General features: G+C 36.8%; 1 protein-coding gene across 1 annotated transcript; it reads left to right on the forward strand.

The window, feature by feature from the left end:
* The first annotated feature begins 506 nt into the window (after positions 1-506).
* On the forward strand, positions 507-10,831 carry LYPLA1 (lysophospholipase 1). Its single transcript, XM_057366622.1, has 9 exons — positions 507-655; positions 1,068-1,099; positions 4,115-4,180; positions 5,648-5,695; positions 6,838-6,908; positions 7,468-7,541; positions 8,260-8,361; positions 8,963-9,139; positions 10,438-10,831. The coding sequence occupies exons 1-9, from the start codon at positions 587-589 to the stop codon at positions 10,489-10,491; spliced, it is 693 nt and encodes a 230-aa protein (XP_057222605.1). The 5' UTR covers positions 507-586; the 3' UTR covers positions 10,492-10,831.
* Positions 10,832-19,919: the final 9,088 nt, after the last annotated feature.

The raw sequence follows: 19,919 nt of genomic DNA on the forward strand, positions 1-19,919 counted from the left end.
TGAAAGAAGTATAGTGTGCATTCAGCTGCTGTTGGAGCTGCCAAAAAAGCATCTATGCCAGCCAGATACCACCCGGCAAATACAATGAGCATATTGATTTTCTGGGAGTAAATATCTGACAAAGATGTATGGAATAGAAGACAAAGAACGCAGTATTCGTTTTGATAGAAATGTGTTTGCCATACGTATTCAGAGTTGGTCTAAGTATTTGGAATGGACTGGAACGATCCAGTGACTTCAACAGAGTGCCTGAATAGCCTAACACATTTTAAGATGAGTAAGAATCAGTGACTTACGAGCTGTAAGCCAAGAGATTTAATTCGGTGGTAAAGGCATCTGATCCGATGAGGACAGATAAGCCCCGTCCAACAGTACTGTTTGCTATATTTGTGCTGGTTTTCCTGCCTTGCCGTGACTTAGCCTTTTCTATTTTACCTATTTAAGAATCCCGTAATTTCCTTTTTCCCCCCGGGCCTTCTAACACAGCGCCAGCCGCCCGCGCCCCTCCCACCCGGCTCCCGCCGCCCTCCCGCGCCGCCTCCCCGACGCTGGCCCGTGTCCCGCCGGCCGCCCCGCAGCCCGGTGTATGTGCGGCAACAACATGTCGGCTCCTCTCCCCGCCATCGTCCCGGCCGCCAGGAAGGCGACGGCCGCCGTGAGTGCGGGCGGGGGTGCGGGCAGGGGAYGCCGCCGGCCCGCTTTGTTGGCGCGGCGGCCGCGGGCGGGCGAGGGGCGGGGGGCGAGGCGCGGCCGCCGGTGGAGGGGGATGGCGGGCGGCCCGGGCCGGGGGATCTCTCCCGTTCCTTCCCTGCCGGAGGCGGGCCGGGCTCGGCACCTGGAAGGTCAGCGGTGCCCGCGGGAGCGGCCSCTGATGGCGGCGGGGCCGGGGAGGGGAAGTGAGCGAAGCGGAGTTTTCTTSTGAGAAAGTGGTGCCGTGCTCCGAGCCGTGCCTGACCTTGGGTGGGCGCCTGGGGCTCCTGGGCGAGGTGCGTTYGGTTTTTTGGTGATCCTAAACCGCTACCTTTGTTGTCTTTTTTTGTTTGTTGTTGTTGTTTTATTTCCTTCAGGTCATTTTTCTTCACGGATTAGGAGATACCGGGTGTGTATTCTGATCTATTGCTACTCAGTAGCTATTATACTTTCAAATATAATTTGCACGTGAGCAGTTAAAATTTACTTAAGCTTCTTATTTTGCCCTTTACTGAATGCATCGGCCAACAACAGATCAAACTTCATGTGTGAATGAATGGTGACAACTATTTACTTAAAATTTTCCACCAAGTCCTCAAAAACTTAACTCACTTGCCTAATTTGGTCCCAATGTGATCTCTCTTTTGTTCTTGAGACAAAYTTAGTAGAAAAACAACTCTGTGGTTTTTTTGTTTTTTTTTTACCATTTACTTTCCTGAGAGTGGGTTTCTGGTTATTCCTGTGGTTGTCTAAATTTAGAGTTCTTTTTTATTCTGAACTTGTGGATTGCTGGTTTGCCAGTAGGTAGAGTTAGTCCGTGGCTTCTTCATCAATGTGTTATACTACAATCCAGACTTATTTGATTTATCTAAGCAAACACCAAAGTCACTTAATGTCTACAGATGTCTGTCTCTGAAATACTCAGACTCAAAAAAAACTCACCCAGATAAAATGTGAAATTCCCTGTTGCCTTGTTCRTGTTATTTTCATGTAGAAATGGAAAGAGTAGTAGGGAGTTTCTGGGAGGCATTCTAGCTCTGGTGTAATGTTTCTGTTTGAAGCTTGTGTGTGCCCAGAAGTAAGCCTGCRTTCATTAAAGCTATTGAATTAACAATTTAAGAGAGTGTTGAAGCCTTTTTAGTGGATGATTTTAAAGAAATTGGCACTTAGATACTGAAATTAAGTATCTAAGTAGCATGAATGTTTTGTCTGTTGTACTCCCTTGTGGGCAAAATGACATCATTTTTTTAAAGAACTTCTCTTTTTGTTATCTGACTTAAATGCTGCCCCTAGGTTGAAACTTGATATGTTTAAGATGTAATTTTTTTCCAAAGAACTAACAAAAGTTAGCTGTTAGAATTAAAACTTGCATGACCTGGGCATTTAGTAAGTTAAAAAGGAGTCAAGTCCATGCTCTTGACTGTATTCTACAAGTGGAGATTTTTGCTCTGATTTGTTGTGCTGACACGACACCTTGTTTGCATTATCCCTTTTCCTTTCTGCTGGTAGGACACAGCTGAGGCAGCAGTGCTGCYTGCATCTTGGCACCAAATGTTCAGCAAATGATTGCAGAATCTTTTGAGCTTTTGGAATTTGAGTCCCTGCAAATTGGGTTGATGTTGGTTTTGGCAAGGGGTGTAAAATAGAGACTTGCTCTTTAACCTAAGTTGTATTCCATAGACAAGGTGGCATTTCCATGTTAGTGTCAAAGCTAATGCACAGCCTCAATCTTGTAAATGCACTGAGCATACTGGAATGTCTGCACTTAACAAGACATGACACGTCTGGGAAAACATAGTGATTTAGTTGTATTTCTTAGTCCAGTCCACTGCAGATTAGATTAGATTAGATAGGCTGCCTTTGACATACTGGTGTTGGTTTTGTTTTGTTTTTTTTTTTTAAATAAAAGCTATATAGTGACCCAAAAATTTTTCTGAAACAAACTTATTAACATTTTTATAACTTCACTTGTTTCACTTCATGTGAATTTCTAAATTGATCACTTCAGTTTACCAATTGTATTTTTCTTACTCTGGAAAGTGTGTGACAGAGGTTCTTTTTCTGTCTTAGCTCCTATAATAAATGGGACTTAAAGACTGCAACATACTTGTCAAAATCTGAACAAAAGATGCAACATAGAGAATTTGTTGGCACGTGTATGCATTGTTGCTTTCCAAATTTGTCAAATTAGTCTTTATAGTTGACTTTAAAATGTCCCCAAATTCTTATGTAACTATTTTTCTCAGTCACATTTCTCCTTTAGACTCTTATTTGGCCTTCTGTGATACTGCAAATATTGTGCAAGTCATATTACCTGCAATTGTTATTAATGTATATATAAAAGTGCTRGTAGGAAGTGGTCCGAGATAGACAGTCAGTGCTTCAAATGTCTGTGATGTCAGTGTGTTRGAAAAACCTTTACCTTTAGGTAGCATACATTAACTTTTCAGGATGATATTAAAACTAAAACAAACATATTTTTGTGGCTGGTCTGCTATTGCTCTGATTAGTTCAGCTGTGTCACTGATGAGATTGTTAAATGTTTTTCCTACTAACAAACAAATTTCCAGTATCTAATTTAGTGGGTGAGTTAGGAATATTAAATGATAAGAAAAATTAGGAAATACAGGTGTTATTGAGTGTTCTGGAAAGCCAAGTGCAGGCACATGTGGTGGTTCTACATGGGTTCAGATTTGGGTCAAGGTCGGTTCCTGCCTAGATGAGGCCTGGAGTGAATCTCTAARTTATGCTCTCCAGTTTTCCGGTTTGGAGGAAGTTCATTAACTCACCTGCTGTGCAGATCTTGTGTTGTTCAGGGCATTCATACACAGTATCTGYTTGAGATTATAAAGCTTTTGCAATTTGGAATGTTGTTCAGGACTGCYTGAATCCAAGAGCATTCAAGCTGAGCTGAAGTTAATAGGGCTGATTGATTAGGTTGGCTTCATGTGGAGTTAGCTTAGATGTCAGTTAGCTACTGTCCCACGTCAAGAATTATGGGTCACAAAGCACCAAGTTGGCTGTCAAACAAGCTGCCTTAACTCTGCARGAGCAGCAAAGCAGCCTGTGAGCTRCTTGGAAGCAGGATACCTGCGTGYRTCTGTTGTGGCACACAAATGAATAAARCCAGACAGATACAGAGTGAGCTTTGCCTGGAGCCAAAGTGGTATTTCTGTAGCTGTGCCATAACTATGGCAGTCAAATTAGATCAAGTCTCCCTGACTGTGTATGTGCCACAAGCATTCAAAGGCTGARCAAACCTTCTAAGTTTAGTACTACATTCATACTGTACTGTGGTTGATGTAAACATTTTCTAGAAGTGTGTTTRTATTCAGCACATTTCTTACTTGGTCTGTGCTGATGCACTAAGAAATGAGAGCTAAGCCAAAAACATAAATGCAATTGAATATATTTTTGTTAACAGGCACGGATGGTCAGAAGCACTTGCAGGTATCAAAAGCCCCCATGTGAAATACATTTGCCCACATGCGTAAGTTTGTAACTTTCTTGTTTTAACTTTGTAGAGCTTAAGACGCTTGGTGCAGGTGATGAAGTCAGATAGTATTTGGACATCTCTGCATTTTGTTTTATATATAAAAGTCCCCTCTGAAATAATGTTGGTACTATTAAATGTTTAAATGTTTCTTGKTTTTAGGAGCTGCTATGTGATTTATTTTGGGGAAAAACTGAATTTTCATTTGTATTTTGTTTTTGTTATTACTTGAGACTGAAAACATATTTGGAAAGTTTTATGTGCAAAATTCTATTATTTTGACTCTTTTTTTTCCAGTGGATTGTTTGTTGCTTCCCCTTCCCCCCAACAAGTTTTTGTCAAAACCAGTTTTATCAAAGAATTTTTTTTTGTATTGTACTTACAATTACRCATAAGTTGTATTAGGTACATATATTTAAACTTGGGTGTGTATACAGCAGWTTGAAACTTGCTGTAGGTTACAAGGACATTGAAAGATTCTCAGGATATTCATATTTTCAGTAAATGATGCAATTTGACYTGTCTTTGTGTGCAATTTGAGAAGTGAAATACCTCTAAGCATAGTCAGGCATCAGTAAATAAGGCAGTAATGTTAACTTAGTGGCAGTAAAACTAATAAAGTATAATTTTATTTTATCACAAAATTCAGATTGTCTTTTGCTCYAGTSGTCTTGGTAGATGTGGAGCAGAAGYGATAGGAAGAGAAGGAAGTGGTGTTTTGGTGTATTACTGACCTGTGATTTATTCATTTATTTTACCACATGGCCATGCTTTGCTGAGCCATTCAAAAGGAGCTTAGCAATATCTGCTGTTTTCTTTGCTTGCCCTTTGTCTTCTTTCAGTCCTTCYCCACAGACCTTATGCTGCTCAGTTTCCATAGATTAAAACTAAAGCCAGATTTGATCCATAGCATGATCCATTGAAGCTGCCATGGTATGGCTGAGAAGATGCCACACAGCAGCACAGGGGTGGGAAGGAGTTGTGCAGKGAAGGCAGGCGCTGCCTAAGCTGATTCAGTGGATGAGAGAAGCATGTGTGTCCAGACTCGGGACATGCTGCATTTGGCTGCTTCCTGGTGATGCTGCTGTGTAAAGTGCCTTAATCCACTGAACGTGTGTGTGGAACTGTGATAAATAATTCCTACTTAGAAATAACTAAATAATATATSTATATTTAAAATATGTATATGAGATATATGCACTCTCACACACGTATTTAAAGCAGCCCATTTATGTTTTGCTTGCTCTCCATATAGAGTGCTAATTCAACCCTGAATATTAAATGTGTTTGGGCTGGCAAGTTTCAAGAGAATTWTYTTCAACAAATGCTGCAAAGCAGCTCATGTTAATTACTGCTTAGAAGTAAGACGGAGTTAGGGGATATGGAATTTCATGATGTTACTGCATCTGCATTATTGAATTTCAGTATGTATCTTATGTCAGTGGTGTTCATTCTCRTTTCTAGGCCAGTTATGCCAGTTTCTTTGAACATGAACATGTCTATGCCRTCATGGTAAGTATTTGTTCAAATACAGATGGTTTTAATCAAATTACACTTGCAGGTATGAATTCAGGTTCTTAATTTAAAATCATGAACAACCTAAGTGTCTGTTTTTAATCACATGCAAGCGTAAAAGCCTTTTTGCTTTAGTTCTGTTCTTATAAAAGGACTGTCATGAGTACTCTCTAATTATCCTTTTGTAGGGTGGTAGTGGTTCTTCCCAGGACTAATCTCTATGTCTTAGAGCAAAACCCTATTTTATTTTACAGGTATAGCCTGTAGTATGCATTGTCTGAATTCATAGTCAGTAGAAGTAGAGACTTGGAGTAGAAATATTATATTTATTAGTAGAAATATTATATTTATAGGCTTGATATATATACAAGGCCTATATGTATTTATGTATATTGTATATTTTAATATATTATTTATATTATATTAGTCTATATTATATTCATATAAGGCATATGTCTATATATTTTTATATTTCTAGATAATATTTATAGACTTTGCTGGGGGGGTGTTAGTTTTTGTTCGGTTGCTTTTGGTTATTTTTTTCCAATAATAGGTGCTTCATGCTCCTTTTTTTTTGGTGAGTAACTGACTGCTGGGCTAAGAAGTATCCAAATCATAAGTTTRTGKGRCTAGTGAGAACTCCCTCATAAGAGKAATAYTTGCTGGGTCAGTAGGATATGTAGAAACTGTTCTTTAGAASATCCATTCTGAATAGAGAACAAGAAGAATATGGAATATTTCAATGATCTTAAATCTGTCTTCAGTTTTGTTGGGTTTTGGGCTTTTTTTTTTTCTCCTAAAGTAACTTGTGTTTGTTTTTCTTCTGTTTCTTCAAAATATATTTTAATTTGTACATGCGGCAAAATTCCTGCTATTTTTRGAGCAAATATCAAAACTGATCTACTTAATCTGCAATAAATTATAGAAGATGTCAAAACTCAGAAAAGGCTTGTTGACTAGATCTAGTCTTTTAAGTCACATTCACAGATAGTCCACTGTTTCTTGTAATCTGTGGGCAGTTGGTACTAAACAATATGACAGCTAACATTTTTATCTGGAAAACATACAGATTTTATTAATTGTGTATTAAGTGGAATGGATGCTCTAATGAGTAATGGTCTTGTTGATGTTTTTGTAAGGTTTAATATCACTGGACTTTCTCCAGATTCACAGGAGGATGAAGCTGGGATCAAGCAGGCGGCGGAGAGTGGTATGCTTAGGAATATTTTTTTATGTTTTAAAAGTACTTCTTCAAAATYAATTATCAGTCTGAAACAGGTTTTCAAAGACAACATTTTTAGGGAAAAGAATATGTGCATATGGAATTATCATTGACCAGAGTTTAGCTTAGATGAGTTGTTTATTGTTTCTTTTTTTACTTCATTAGTAACTAGAGTAATTCCCCAACATAAACACTTCATATTCTGAAATATGGGAACAAGTGTAGGGGTTTTTTTAAGAGCTTTTGTGTAGCACAGCAGGTTAGAGATGTATTAGCATCCAGTTATGTTTCTTGTGCTTGGAAAAGGATGCCATTTTCCCAGCCGTGGGGCTTTTGCAAGACTTATTTGTATGTTTTTCTCTTTGGAAATACAGTAGCACTGAAATTTCTGATTCTGCYCTGGATCTTTTGATACTTTTAATGTATAGTAGCTTAGATTTTCCTTTCAATAGCTTTCTTTTGATGCCATGAAGAAGGCATCTTTCCTCTTCTGGGCTTTCTATAGAATGGAGTGGATTTAAAATACTGGCCTTCATTTATGTTGCAGTTAAAGCACTGATAGATCAAGAAGTAAAAAATGGAATTCCTTCTCATCGAATTATTCTGGGAGGCTTTTCTCAGGTAAGATATAGTTGGAAAGAGCCATTGTCTCTTTTCTAGGGTAGTAACCTAGCTTGATTTACTTGGGAAACCCAAACACTCAAATTGAAATAATTTGATGTTAGATGCTTCTACAATTTTAAGGTGTCAATTTTCCTTTGCTTTAACAAATAAGGTTCTTTAGTTTTATGCAAATAAATACTGTTCCCTGGAAAATGAACATGCATGTGTGAAAAATGTACTAAAATTAATAGTCTGTTTTAAATCTTTATGCACATAACCTACATAGTTTTGCTTGAAAATATTGGTAGTATTTTTAATTGAATTTGGTAGATATTTGGTGGTYTGAGTTTATTTGGGAATCTTTCCCTTCATATTTGTGAGGCATCTGTGGTAGGTAGAATAGTAGATTAATTGGTTCATACATCAACTCCCTAGTATTCATGCAAATAAATGAAACATTGAAGTAGTGATAATACTGTTGTGAGTAATAGTATTTTTTGACAGCTGTTAGTTACAGTAAATTTGTTGGTTTATTTCTGAMTTGACTACATGAACTTGGAGGGGAGGAGAAAAAGCTAAGCAAATGTTGTACATAAATACAGGTTTTAGTGTTGGCTCTGAAGAAGAATAGATTGCATAGAAAAAGACCTTTAAAGGAGAAATCAGAAATCTTGAAACAAACATTAAAAAAGRTCTTTACTGTCACTATTCTAATACTTATATCCCTTTATTTTAGGGAGGTGCTTTATCATTGTATACAGCTCTTACAACACATCAAAAATTAGCAGGTGTCRTAGCCCTCAGCTGTTGGCTTCCTCTACGGGCCTCTTTTCCTCAGGTATTTGTTTCTGTCCTAAGGTAATTTGCCCTTGGGGAATGATCATATCTGAAAATTGTATCTTGTACAGGAATTAGTGGCCATCATTATTACCCAGTGTTGACTGTTCTTTGAAAACTTGGCAGTTTTTAAACTAGGGTCTGGGAGTCTTAGATTTCGGTAAGTAAGAAAACTGAAGAAACACTCAGTARCTATTTCTGCTTAAAATGACACTCAGAAAATTTCAAGGAGATTAGAAATTTGTATTGATGATTTTCTATCTGTCGTTTGTTCCAACTGCAAGGCACTATCTTATTAGAGACTGGGTTTTTGAACAAAGTTTCAGTTTTTTTACTTGGCCAGAAATAAWGTTTTTCTGTTATAAAATCATTTTGCCAAAATTTTGTTTTCAAGTCTTTGAGCTTAATGGGTTGTCAGGTACAGAGCTTACTTCATAAGGAGATTGCAGACTATACGTTGTACTATTTACCCCTCAGAATTCAATTTGCTTGTCATGCCACAGGGTATAGTGCCATGGAGCTATTTTATTTCAAAGGTGTTAGCCYTATCTTCACTTAGCATCTCTTTCTTCTCTTCTCCTGTCTAATTCCCCGCCTCCCAGGGCCCTATCAGTGGTGTCAACAAGGACATTGCTGTTCTTCAGTGCCATGGGGACAGTGACCCCCTGGTTCCTTTAATGTTTGGTTCCCTCACTGTTGAGAAGCTAAAGAGTATGATAAATCCAGCCAACGTAACCTTCAAGACTTATGCTGGCATGATGCATAGTTCATCTCTTGAGGTAATTTTTTTAATACACCATGTTTTAGCTGGTATAGTTAATTGTTTTACCTCAAAACAAATATTTATAGGCTTGGTGGGGAGGGGGGTATAGTGTGTGTATGTGCTAGTTTTTGTTTGTTCAGTTGGTTTTGGTTATTTTWTTCCAATAACAACAGCTTCATGCTCCTCATTTTGGTGAGTAAATGAAAGCTGGGCTAAAAAGGTATAAAATTCAGTATTTTGGAGAGATGGAGATGGTTCTGTGGATGGATACATGGAAGAGATAGGGAGGGAGGGCTAACACTATAGAAGGGGCACCCTCAGTACCTGTGTTTACGGTTCTGGCTCAGCAGACCGCTGAGCTGATGTAATAACTTCCTGCTGCCAGAAAGGGGTGGACTCCCTCTGCTCATGACATATGTGTCATTTGTGTCATAGGTATGTCATATGTGTCAAATGTGTCGTGTGTCATATTTGCCATATGTGTCATATGTGCTCCGGGGCAGATTAGAAACTTCCTTGAACCATTTGAACTTGCTAAAAGGGCAAAAGCTGCTGCCTTCAGTGTTTGCAGCTGTAGGGAGCTGGAGYATCAGAACTCACACAAAGTGGTAGGAGCAAGAAATCAAAGAGGTGAATAACAGGTTTGCCATTTGTATGTAGCAGTAACATTGTTAATTTTGTTTGTTGCATCTTGTTGGAACTGTACCTTTGAACAACCTCTTTGTAACATTTACCAAGTAGTATTATATTTATAGTGTAATATTGCTGAGTTGTTACACAAATGTAGTAGTAATATGTTCTTTCTTTCAACAGTGATTTAAAAAAAAAAAAAAAAAAATATTAACGTGGATTAGTTTCTCAGTCTAGTTTGATGCATTGCTTTTTCTTAAGGAGGGAAACATGAAAATGAAACTGAATGGTTAGGAGGAGGAAATGCTGATTTTTCATGCTGCAGCTAATTTGTAAAATTTTAAAGTATACATGAAGTTATGGCCTTAGCTACATTGAAACCCTGTACTTGGACAACCTGGTGCTAAGATCACTTGATAATTAATACATAGCTTGCCTGTTCAACTTCAGAGACAAAAAGTAGTCTTTGCTTTTTGTCTTGTGTGTTAGCCTCCTCTGAGTGYGTGCATAGGGCCTTGAAGTTATCAGCCTTGGCTGTGTGCAGAATGATAATCAATTAACTAATTGCTTAATATTTCTMGCCCAGCTGCTCATTATAACTGAAATATTAAAGAATGATTTAGTGTAGCTGATTAGGTAGTAGTAGAGAACTTAAAACTAATATGTATTTTTATCTTTGAACAGGAGATGATGGATGTAAAACAGTTCATAGACAAATATCTACCTCCCTTAGACTGAACTGATGTGTGAGAAACCTTCTGTATAGATACACCAGCATCAACTGTGGTAGAGTGTTAAATCTTTTCATATGCCTGATAGGAGACATTATTTCTATACCRGAAGTGTTACTACTGTGTTGCAAATTTATACTTACAATGAAGACTAAATAATGCACATGTACAAGAAATTATAATCTTTTTAGTATTCATTGTCCAGTGATGGGAAGGATATGAATGAGGGAACTAGGTAACAATGACAGAATGTAACTGTTTTAAGATGTATGATTTTTTTTCTTCTTGATTGCAGAATTTCAAACTATTTCTACAAGTAATAAAAAACTAAATTTAAATGAACAACATAGATGTGACCAGTTTAGTTTTACTTGAGATGTGATTTGTTCTTAATACTCATTGAAAACATATGACAACATTTCTTTTATGTAGTGAATGCATAAAGAACACCATATAGAACACAGTGGGCATAAAGTACAGAACATGTAATGTAGTGGGCATATGATGGTAGAATAAATGCTACCAAAAATAAAGCTTTAAGGATTACATGTTAATTTTTTAACAAATAAGGAGGGTTGCTCTATARTGGCTAGAAGACAGCTAAGGTATTTCTTATATTTAAACCACCTCTATTTTAAACTGTTCATATAGGTAAATACTGTGGAAATTCTAAAGATACTCATACTGTTGTTACTTATTTTTTCTTTTAAACTTGTTGCAAATGTTGACTTGGAATAGAATTCTGAAGAATTGCATAGGAATAATTTGGTTTCATTAAAAATAATCTTGTTTTCATACCGAGTATTCACCTTATGCTTTGTTGTARCTTTCCTTTGTTTATATTTTTCACATGAACAAGTACAGAATATAGTTTTGATGTTTTTCTGTCTGCTTTGGAGTAAATAACTGAAAATAGTGCAGCTGCCTAGTTCTGTGTATTGTTGAATTCTCATCTGTAACACACACTCATTGACTTATTTGAACTATTTTTTACTAGAAACATAAGTGCAATTGGGAAATAACTTATCTAAACTTTAAATTGCTACTTTTAGGTTTCTGTTATTACATTTAAAGACTTGATTTTTTTTTTTTTCTTAATAGGAACAAAGCATTTTATTTTCAAATCTATCCTTCTACATTTCCCTTGATCAGTATAGCCTAGGAATATGAAGACCTATCCCAGAAAATAAAAAAGTAAATTTACAAGACACAGAATGTTTCTTCTTTTAGACGCTTAAAGTTGTAAAATGCACTGGTTTACAGGAGTTGATGCACATGCTTTTTTCAGTTAAGAGCCATAATTACTGCTGGAAACAGCTGCTCTGTAGCGTTCAGAGGCTGTCACCATGCTACGAATGTTTAAAATAATGCACTACACTTTTTACTGCACTATATGCTGCATAACAGTGTTCTATAATATGCTTTCAGAGTATTTCTGTTTTGCATGTATTTCTCTTGTCAGCACTGTGCTTCACACCTACATTTAAGGTACTTTTCCTCTCCCAGGGGTCCTCTTACAGTGTATGTGGATTTACATCAGGCATCTGCCAGTATGTGAGGAATTGCACCTTTATATCTCTTCTTTAACAGTGCTGCTGCCAGAGATCTGACTTGTTTACCTAGTCCAAGTTACCAGTTGTCAGTGCTTTTTCTTTTCAGTATTTTGCACTTCATTTTTGGGAAGCTGCTTCTTTTCTAATCCAGTTTCTTTGGATTATTAAATATMTCTTAATATGTAAAATTGAAAATTAGGATTTTTTTTTCCTAAATGGTAATGAAACAGTTTTAGATATTACATCTGTGTAGTTAAGAGGTCATTTTTATTAACTTTGAATTTTAATTAGTAATTTCTCTCAGTCACTCTATTCTATAGACCTGCCAATTTGTCTTTCAGTTAATTTAGTTCAGAGAAGAAACCATAATATTCTTATTGTAGTTGTGCCAAAGTTCTCCTGAGAAAACATTATGTCCTAGCTTGGAGTCATTCCCAAACTGCATTAGCTGATTTTGTAATCCTACTGAATTGCAACCTTGGTAAGCAAACTATATGTTATTCTAGTTTTTTAGATTTATCATCATTCTCCTGTTGTCTAAATAATTCCCTGAATATTGGTATGTTTCCTAAGTTCTTGCACAAGCTTTTAATTTTTCCTTACCTATTTTCATRTTCTGTTTGTGGATTTGTTGATAATGCTGTTCAGCTGTCTTAAGCACACAGTCAATTAGAAGTCATTTCACCTATTTTCCCTTCTGCAAGAATTTGTTAAAAAAAGTATTTCTGAGATGTTGAAATGAGATCTGCCCTAGCTTCATTCTGTGCTAGCTTCATAACACTTTCTTCAGTCTGGTGAACTGTTTATAGCTTGTGGTCACTTTCTAGTACTTAGACACTAATCCAAGTCAGCTTCAACTGTCACTGTCATGATATTTTCAGGTGTTTTTCTGGAAATGCTTTTTACATGTTAACTTTATTCAAATATTCAGCTGTCATAACAMGATTCTTTTTTGTACTGTTGTCTTGCTGCTTGCTTTATCTACAAAGAGCTGTGTTACCAAAGTAAATACAAGTAAATGTTTTGACTTACTTTGAATTTCTGTATGCTATGARGAATTCTCCTAATATTTTTTTTTCTTCAGGAGTATATGTTTCTRTTGTAGTTGGGGGTTCTTAAAGAGCCCAGAAGCTAGAGGAAACTTCAAGTCTGTGTCTCCTCCTGTATTACACTGTGTATGTTGAACCTCTGTCTTTTGTAACTTCCCAGCTGGTTTGAAAGCCTTKTGTATGTTCTTGTAGCTGAACTTCTTCACTACCTGAACTGTTTTGATGCTGGGATTGTTGTTACAATGCATGTATTGGAGGCTGAATAATGGCTCAGTCTGGTGGGGAATTTTCATAGTRTTCTATTAAAATGGAGAAATTGGACTGTCAGTGTTCTAAATATGAATGTCCTATCCTCATACAATTTGAAACTGTCCAGTAATGAAGTTTATTTTTTGTAATGTTAGACTTTCCACCAAAGGAGATTATGTCAGTCAAACCATGAAAGCATCGGTAAGAAAATACCTTGCCTGCAGATCAGTTTGTTTCAATGGGTATTGAACTTCCTAATGTGTTCTTGATTTCAAAATGGTACTTAAATTTGACTGCAGTTTTGTGCTGTCACAAGTCTGACTTCTTGTTGAAATRCGTTGCCCACTTTTCAATAAACATGTTGAATTTCATACTGTATGCCAAATCTTCCAGCCATTCTTGAGGTAAAACTKTACTGGGGTCTGTATTACGGTGTGGGCTGTATGATTTGGTCTCTTCCTCCTATCTTGTATAATTACAACACAGTAGATTGGTAAAAGTACTGTACACTGTAACTGGTATTAGAACTGTTAATTAAAACTTGTTCTCTCTAATGGCGTATACTGCATTTCATTGAAATMATTTAGATGCACCTTTCAGTAGAGCTCCTATTTGGGTTGATGGATATGACTGAGGGCAAACTGTTAAGATATTAATGAAGCCATATGTGCAAGACCTGTCTCTTAAATTTTATAAACAAATACTGAACGCGTGCTCCTTGTGTTAAGAAGTATAAGCTATCTACATTTAATATAAACAKCTAAGATGTAATTTTTTTTGCTAATTTTATTTATGATAAGAAATCTTAATTTTGGAAATTATTTTTATAGTAAGGAAAATGTAGCAGCTTCCAATTTTCAGTCATTGCAAAATAAATTTCAGTTGGACAAGTACTAAAGGTTTTTTCCATACTTATCTTAAGGAAGTTGAGCTTTAATGTGCTGTAAAGCAGACACTCTGGAAGCTCTTTGCAAATATATTGCATGGTAATGTAAGCATAATATAATACAGAAGAACAAAGATTTCTAGTTACTGGAATGAGTATCACTTTCCAAGTTATGTTTTGCTATTTTGTYCAAAGAGTCCTAGGTATGACTGGAAGGTGGTTTTCATAATCTAGGTTAATTTAACTTGTTTTCTTGGAATGTGCAATAATTTTGAAAGATGGAAGAAATTAAGGTATTCTCTAGCAGTTATTCTAGGATGCTGAAGAGCCAAAGTCKTCTCACTCTGTATTACAAAACCTTTCATTTTCAGGTCAGGAGTTATATTCTTTATTTAGTTTAACATTTGAGGGTGATTGATCAGTGCTATACATAGAGCAGGGCACTCTAGAGAAAACGTGGGATTACCTGGAAGGGGAGGGAATGGGGTGTACATGTGGTAAAGGCAAGCTTCCCCCATCAAGCAGCTTAAAGCAACTAAATGGCCACTTGTCTCCACAGACTGCAATGTCCAAAAGTCAGTATGGAGTGCAGTGAGGAATTTCATGAATGTATGGGAATGCATGGTAGATTCAGTGCTCTATGTGAAGATGTTGTAGAAAATCAAGAGCTCAATAACAGCTRGTAACAATGAAAATGCAATATCTCAGACTAATCTGCCAGTTTTTATTTTATGTAAAACATTTTGAGTAATGATCAGTTTCTATTTATTTTCAGCTCTGGCATCCCTGAATAAGGTATTTGTGAGGGAGGAGAAACATTGCCTAAAACTAACACAGTAAAAACTCCCCAAACAATACAATGTAATATTGCATTGAACTTCATCAAATATAGTGTGGGAACAGTGGTGTAAGTGAAGAACATGACTCAAGAAGTTTTTAGAATGTTTCTTGGTTACCTTGAAAATGTGATTCTTTGAAGATTAATAGCTGTAGAACAGATTCTCCCTTCCTGTCCCCCATCTTTTTTTCTTCCTTTTCATTGCTTGCCACTCTCATCTTACCACCATTTGCCTTTAGAATAACAGGTTTTATTAATTATCTTTGAGTTAAACAAGTGCCTTTGATGTAGCTGATTAAAGTTGATTTAAACAAAGTACTTGTATAATTTAATGGACATCCACAAAGTGAACCAGTAAATAATGTTTCTTTTAGTACCAATTACTAGTAAAGTGCTACCCACTGCCTCCTTTTTTCTCTGCAAAACTTGTAAAAGTTAAAGCTGCCAGCCAGTTTGCTGWGGTGTAGTGAACTTGTTTCAGGCATCTAAGAGGGAGGTTTAGCTTGTGTGGAGAAGATAGACTTCCCTYCTTTAAGGTTTGCTTTAAAAGAGTTATTTCTGTGTATTAACAGGTAGTGCACATGGAGTCTACATGTTCCTATTCCTGTGAATACAAGCAAACTCTTAAAAGTAATTTGTTCTTGAAGTAATTTGCTAACTGTGTTGTAGTATTTGAAATTATTGGAGGACCTCTTCAAAAGGCTTAAAATATTTTGAGTCTATATTGAAAAAATWAGTAAAAGTTGCCATTTTAGACACCTTTACTTTAACAAACTTAACTTAAAAAATTTAAAAGTAAAAAAAAAAAAATTGCTTAATTTTTTTTAAATATTTAAATATCTGCAGTTACTGCTTCTAAGTACAAAAAAGTGAAGGCATTTTGAAAATGTAAACAACATTTTGAAAAAGTAAACAAAATATCCCAACCCATCTGTTGTATAGCCACAGAACAACTAATCAAGGTGTATATTACTATTTCAAAAATTTTTGAAGAAAATATTGTTGTTARGAGGAATTGGAACTTCTGTTTGCTATAGCTCCCCTTATGTGTCTGTGATTGGACTCCTCTTCCTCTGCAAAGGTTGGGGTCCAGCTGGCTGATTCACAGTATCTGAGATTCTGTTTTGGCAGACCCAAGTCATTGTTGTACTCCAGGCTCAAATAACGAGGAGAAGGTTAGTATCCATAACGTGGTTACCTAAAACCTATTGCAATGCTGTGAATATTATGTTTTACATAGTTGTGTTAATACTTGATTACAGTAGCTTTCTCCACAGAGAAGATTAGTCCTGAAAGTGTAGAATTTTAAGTGCCTTGACAGCACTTCAGAGAACCTTTACTATAAACTCTGTAGCAGTAAAATGTGCTACTKTGTTGCCCCTCCTGCCCCAAATTTCTGAAATGATATATCAAATGAGACTAGTTAGTAAAAATCTACATTATTTCATATGTGCACTGTTTTAGGAGACATCTCTGCGTGCTAAGTCTTAGTATGGTAGAAGGCCCYCTGGTCCAGCAAATGACAGGCTCTTGGGAACTGGATAAGGATTTTACATGAGCACAGGTGTCCAGTACCCTTTAGAAAATGGTGCAGAAGAATGGTGAGRATATGCCATAACAGGTAAACACAGTGCAACAAAGAGTGTATTMTTTCTTCTTTCTAATGGGTTAATTTAAGAGAAAGGTGACAAACAGAAAGGAAAAGGTCAGGKAGGTCTCTCCTACTCCTCTGTGGACTTCAAATAACATGTTATAGAAGAGATTGGTGCTGTACAAAGTTGTTTGGTTTAGAACCAGCTAAAAGAGAAAAACCATGCAGAGTGCTGTGTGTTTCTTTACAATAAAGAAGAACTGTCCCAAGGGTGATGGGACAGCAGATATAAAGAATCTGGTTAGTATTGGTTCAGTTCAYTGATACCTTTCTGGTATATTGTAGCATACAATATAAATAGTGTGAGCTTCGTTATGTTTTCTTTTAATGCATCTACTTGCAAAAATGGGATTATTTTTTGACATCCCTACTGAAATATTTCTCTGATGCTACTTTTATTTAAGATTGGATATTAAATAAGTGTGATGTGATTTGCCTTTTATAAAGGTTCTCATGGGATTTAATTTGCAATTGTCAGTTTCTCACCTGATACGTTATGGATGTCAGTATATTTCATCTGCATTTTTAACCTTTCCATGCATTTCCAGTGATGTAGGTGTTGAATTGTATTTTTAAAAGAAATTTTAGAAAAGTCAGGATGACTTTATTCCAGAGCCTARATACATTGAAACTAACCATAGTGACTGATTTGAGATTTCTAGTCTTGTGATTGTGCTATTCCTGACCTGACTTGTACCTGCTGTAGAAAATGTACAGACTTGTTGATCCTCTAGTGTAGCAATCGCTCTCAGCTGCCAACACCCTGTGTGTTGCKTTTATCATCTATGTAATTGTGGGGAAAAATGATGCTAAACTTCATTTGAGGTTAGCCTCAGGTTAAMTACTGGTGTTTGATTATTACTACTAGGTAACTAAATCTAGACAAAATTGAATTAAACCTGAACTGACATGATCCCTTAAATGTTGTAAAAACACTATTTTATTTTTGTCTCCCCAAAATCTGCTCCTGAATGAAAAGATATTATTTTCCTTAAAGAGTAATTTCTTTCTTCTTGCGGGTTTTTTTTTTACCCCCCGTTGGGCTGAATAAACAAAAAAGTTGCAAAGTTTCTGTATGCTTGTCCAGTTCATGGCCCAGATCCAACTTAGGGGAAGATCCTGGGTAGTTTCCAAATAATTTTAGTTGCTTCTAATATGTCTGTGCAGGCCTTACATTTGACCAGTGCATGCATTGAGCAGGATGTAGAAGTTTCCAAGGGCCACCTGTCTCTATGTGGCTTCAAAACACGGGACAGTCTTGCTGCCCAGTGCATGATAGATGAGCATATTGACAGCTCTTGGCATAATGACTTCCTTGAGTGTTGTTCAAGGAAAAGGCCTACCTTGTCAATTCTCAAAAAKGTACATATTTTACAGTTCTCAGTTCACAACTCGGGCATCCACAGCATTTGACTAATAATCTGAGTGGCTGTATAAGCATCCTCCTCGATCTTAGTGAGGGATAATCTTTCTGTAACTTTCACATGTGCCTACTGTTCTCATGAAGTAGACACTCCTGTTTTACAGTAAAAATGGTTTCACRATGCTTTTCTCAACTAAAATCACAGTAACAAGGCATCTCGCTCAGAGAAACAGATATGAATGTAATACACATATATGTACATATTCATATATGGAGTCTGGCGTAAGTTATATGTCAAACTTTATAAACACACACGAGATTTCACTAGATTTAACAGTTAGAGGCACTGCAGCACCTCCCAGYGTGACACTTGGCCAATCTCGAAGTTTATCTCCAGCTGTGTTGTACTGACTCAAAACTTGTATCTTCCAAACCTACTCTGAAATGCAATTTGAAACCCTCACAYCATTTAATATAAAAGTACGTCTTAGGCTTCTTAAAACAAARCATGTGAAAAACGAGRTTCACTCTCCTGTTAAAATTTAAAAGATTTTAATAAATACAATAGGGTACATAAAAAGCAAAAGGATACGGTGCYRGGTGCTTGGCTATCTGCCAGAGCACATCTGCTATTGACAGAAGACATCTTTAAATACATTTCATATTGCATCAGCTTAATGCCTATTCATAGGCATTTATAYGTGTTCAAACTTTTCCAGGGTCTGTTTAGCATGGCACCTCCTCCATGTAGCCCCCTGTTCCGTGGTTTCAGTAGATGACAGTTGTTGATAGGGAAGTGTCCCTAGCAAGGGCCTCTGGGCTATCCATGCAGATAAGCACATCCAAAAGTTGGGGATCCCACCAGCCAGGCTCCTTTTCACAGCAAAGGATGAGCATTCCACGAGCTCTGACTAGAGACTTTTCACTACACATCCCAAAGCCTCTGTTCCTCCCACTCCCACCCTTTTGCTGTCAGGGTCTGTGCTGGCCTGGCACCTGATAGCCCTGGGGTGATGGCCTTCCCACCATGAAGGTGCTAAGCATCGTGATCTCTCTGTGAATGTATGCATCCTTTTCCCCAGCTCTGAGCTGCTTCTTATCTTTAAGGACCACTGCCTCCAGGGCCTCATTCAGGGTTTTTTGGTGACTTTCGTTGCGGCTTTTGTATAGTTTTGCTATAATATGAAAAATATCCTTTATGGAAATGTTTAAGTCACAAGTCGTAGCACTTCAGTTTAACCACAAGTATTCTATAACTATATCTGAGTTACAAAAGAAATCCAAACCCATCAGTTATGATTTTACCACCGTGTCTGCATAACTAAGCTACTTATGCAAAAATGGCAGCATTGTACACATAGCACTCATCTTAATATTTTCGAAAGCCAACACTATAATGTGTGTTTATAACACCAGGCAATATGATGGAAGTATTAGAAACTAGGATAATTACAGAGAAAAGTATTTATTTAGCCTGCCGTTCTGTCAGTCTCCTGTTTAGAAATAAACTGTGGTACTTAGGAGACTGTTTTAAGTAGAACGTCATGGTCCGATGAAAGCAAGTAAGGCAGAAAGCAAGAAAAAAGATCCATTAGGAAATCTTTAAACAAGAACAGGGAAATAAAGCTGATCTCTCTTGCATAAACTTGTTCAGTCTTCCAYTGACCCATTTAAATTTTCATTGTCCACAATATCCTTTGGCAAGTGCTTCTAGAGCTCAAATAACCATCGGTCTGAAAAACACCATACTTTTTTTTTTTTTATTTTCTTGAACCCGATTCCTATATTRTACCTTGATGTCCCCAGTCCTTGTACTGGAAGGGACAACAAACAACTTGCCCTCATC

This window comes from Malurus melanocephalus, unplaced genomic scaffold (assembly GCF_030028575.1).
Source record: "Malurus melanocephalus ecotype Western Australia unplaced genomic scaffold, MMel_1.1 scaffold_69, whole genome shotgun sequence".
Lineage (NCBI taxonomy): Eukaryota > Metazoa > Chordata > Aves > Passeriformes > Maluridae > Malurus > Malurus melanocephalus.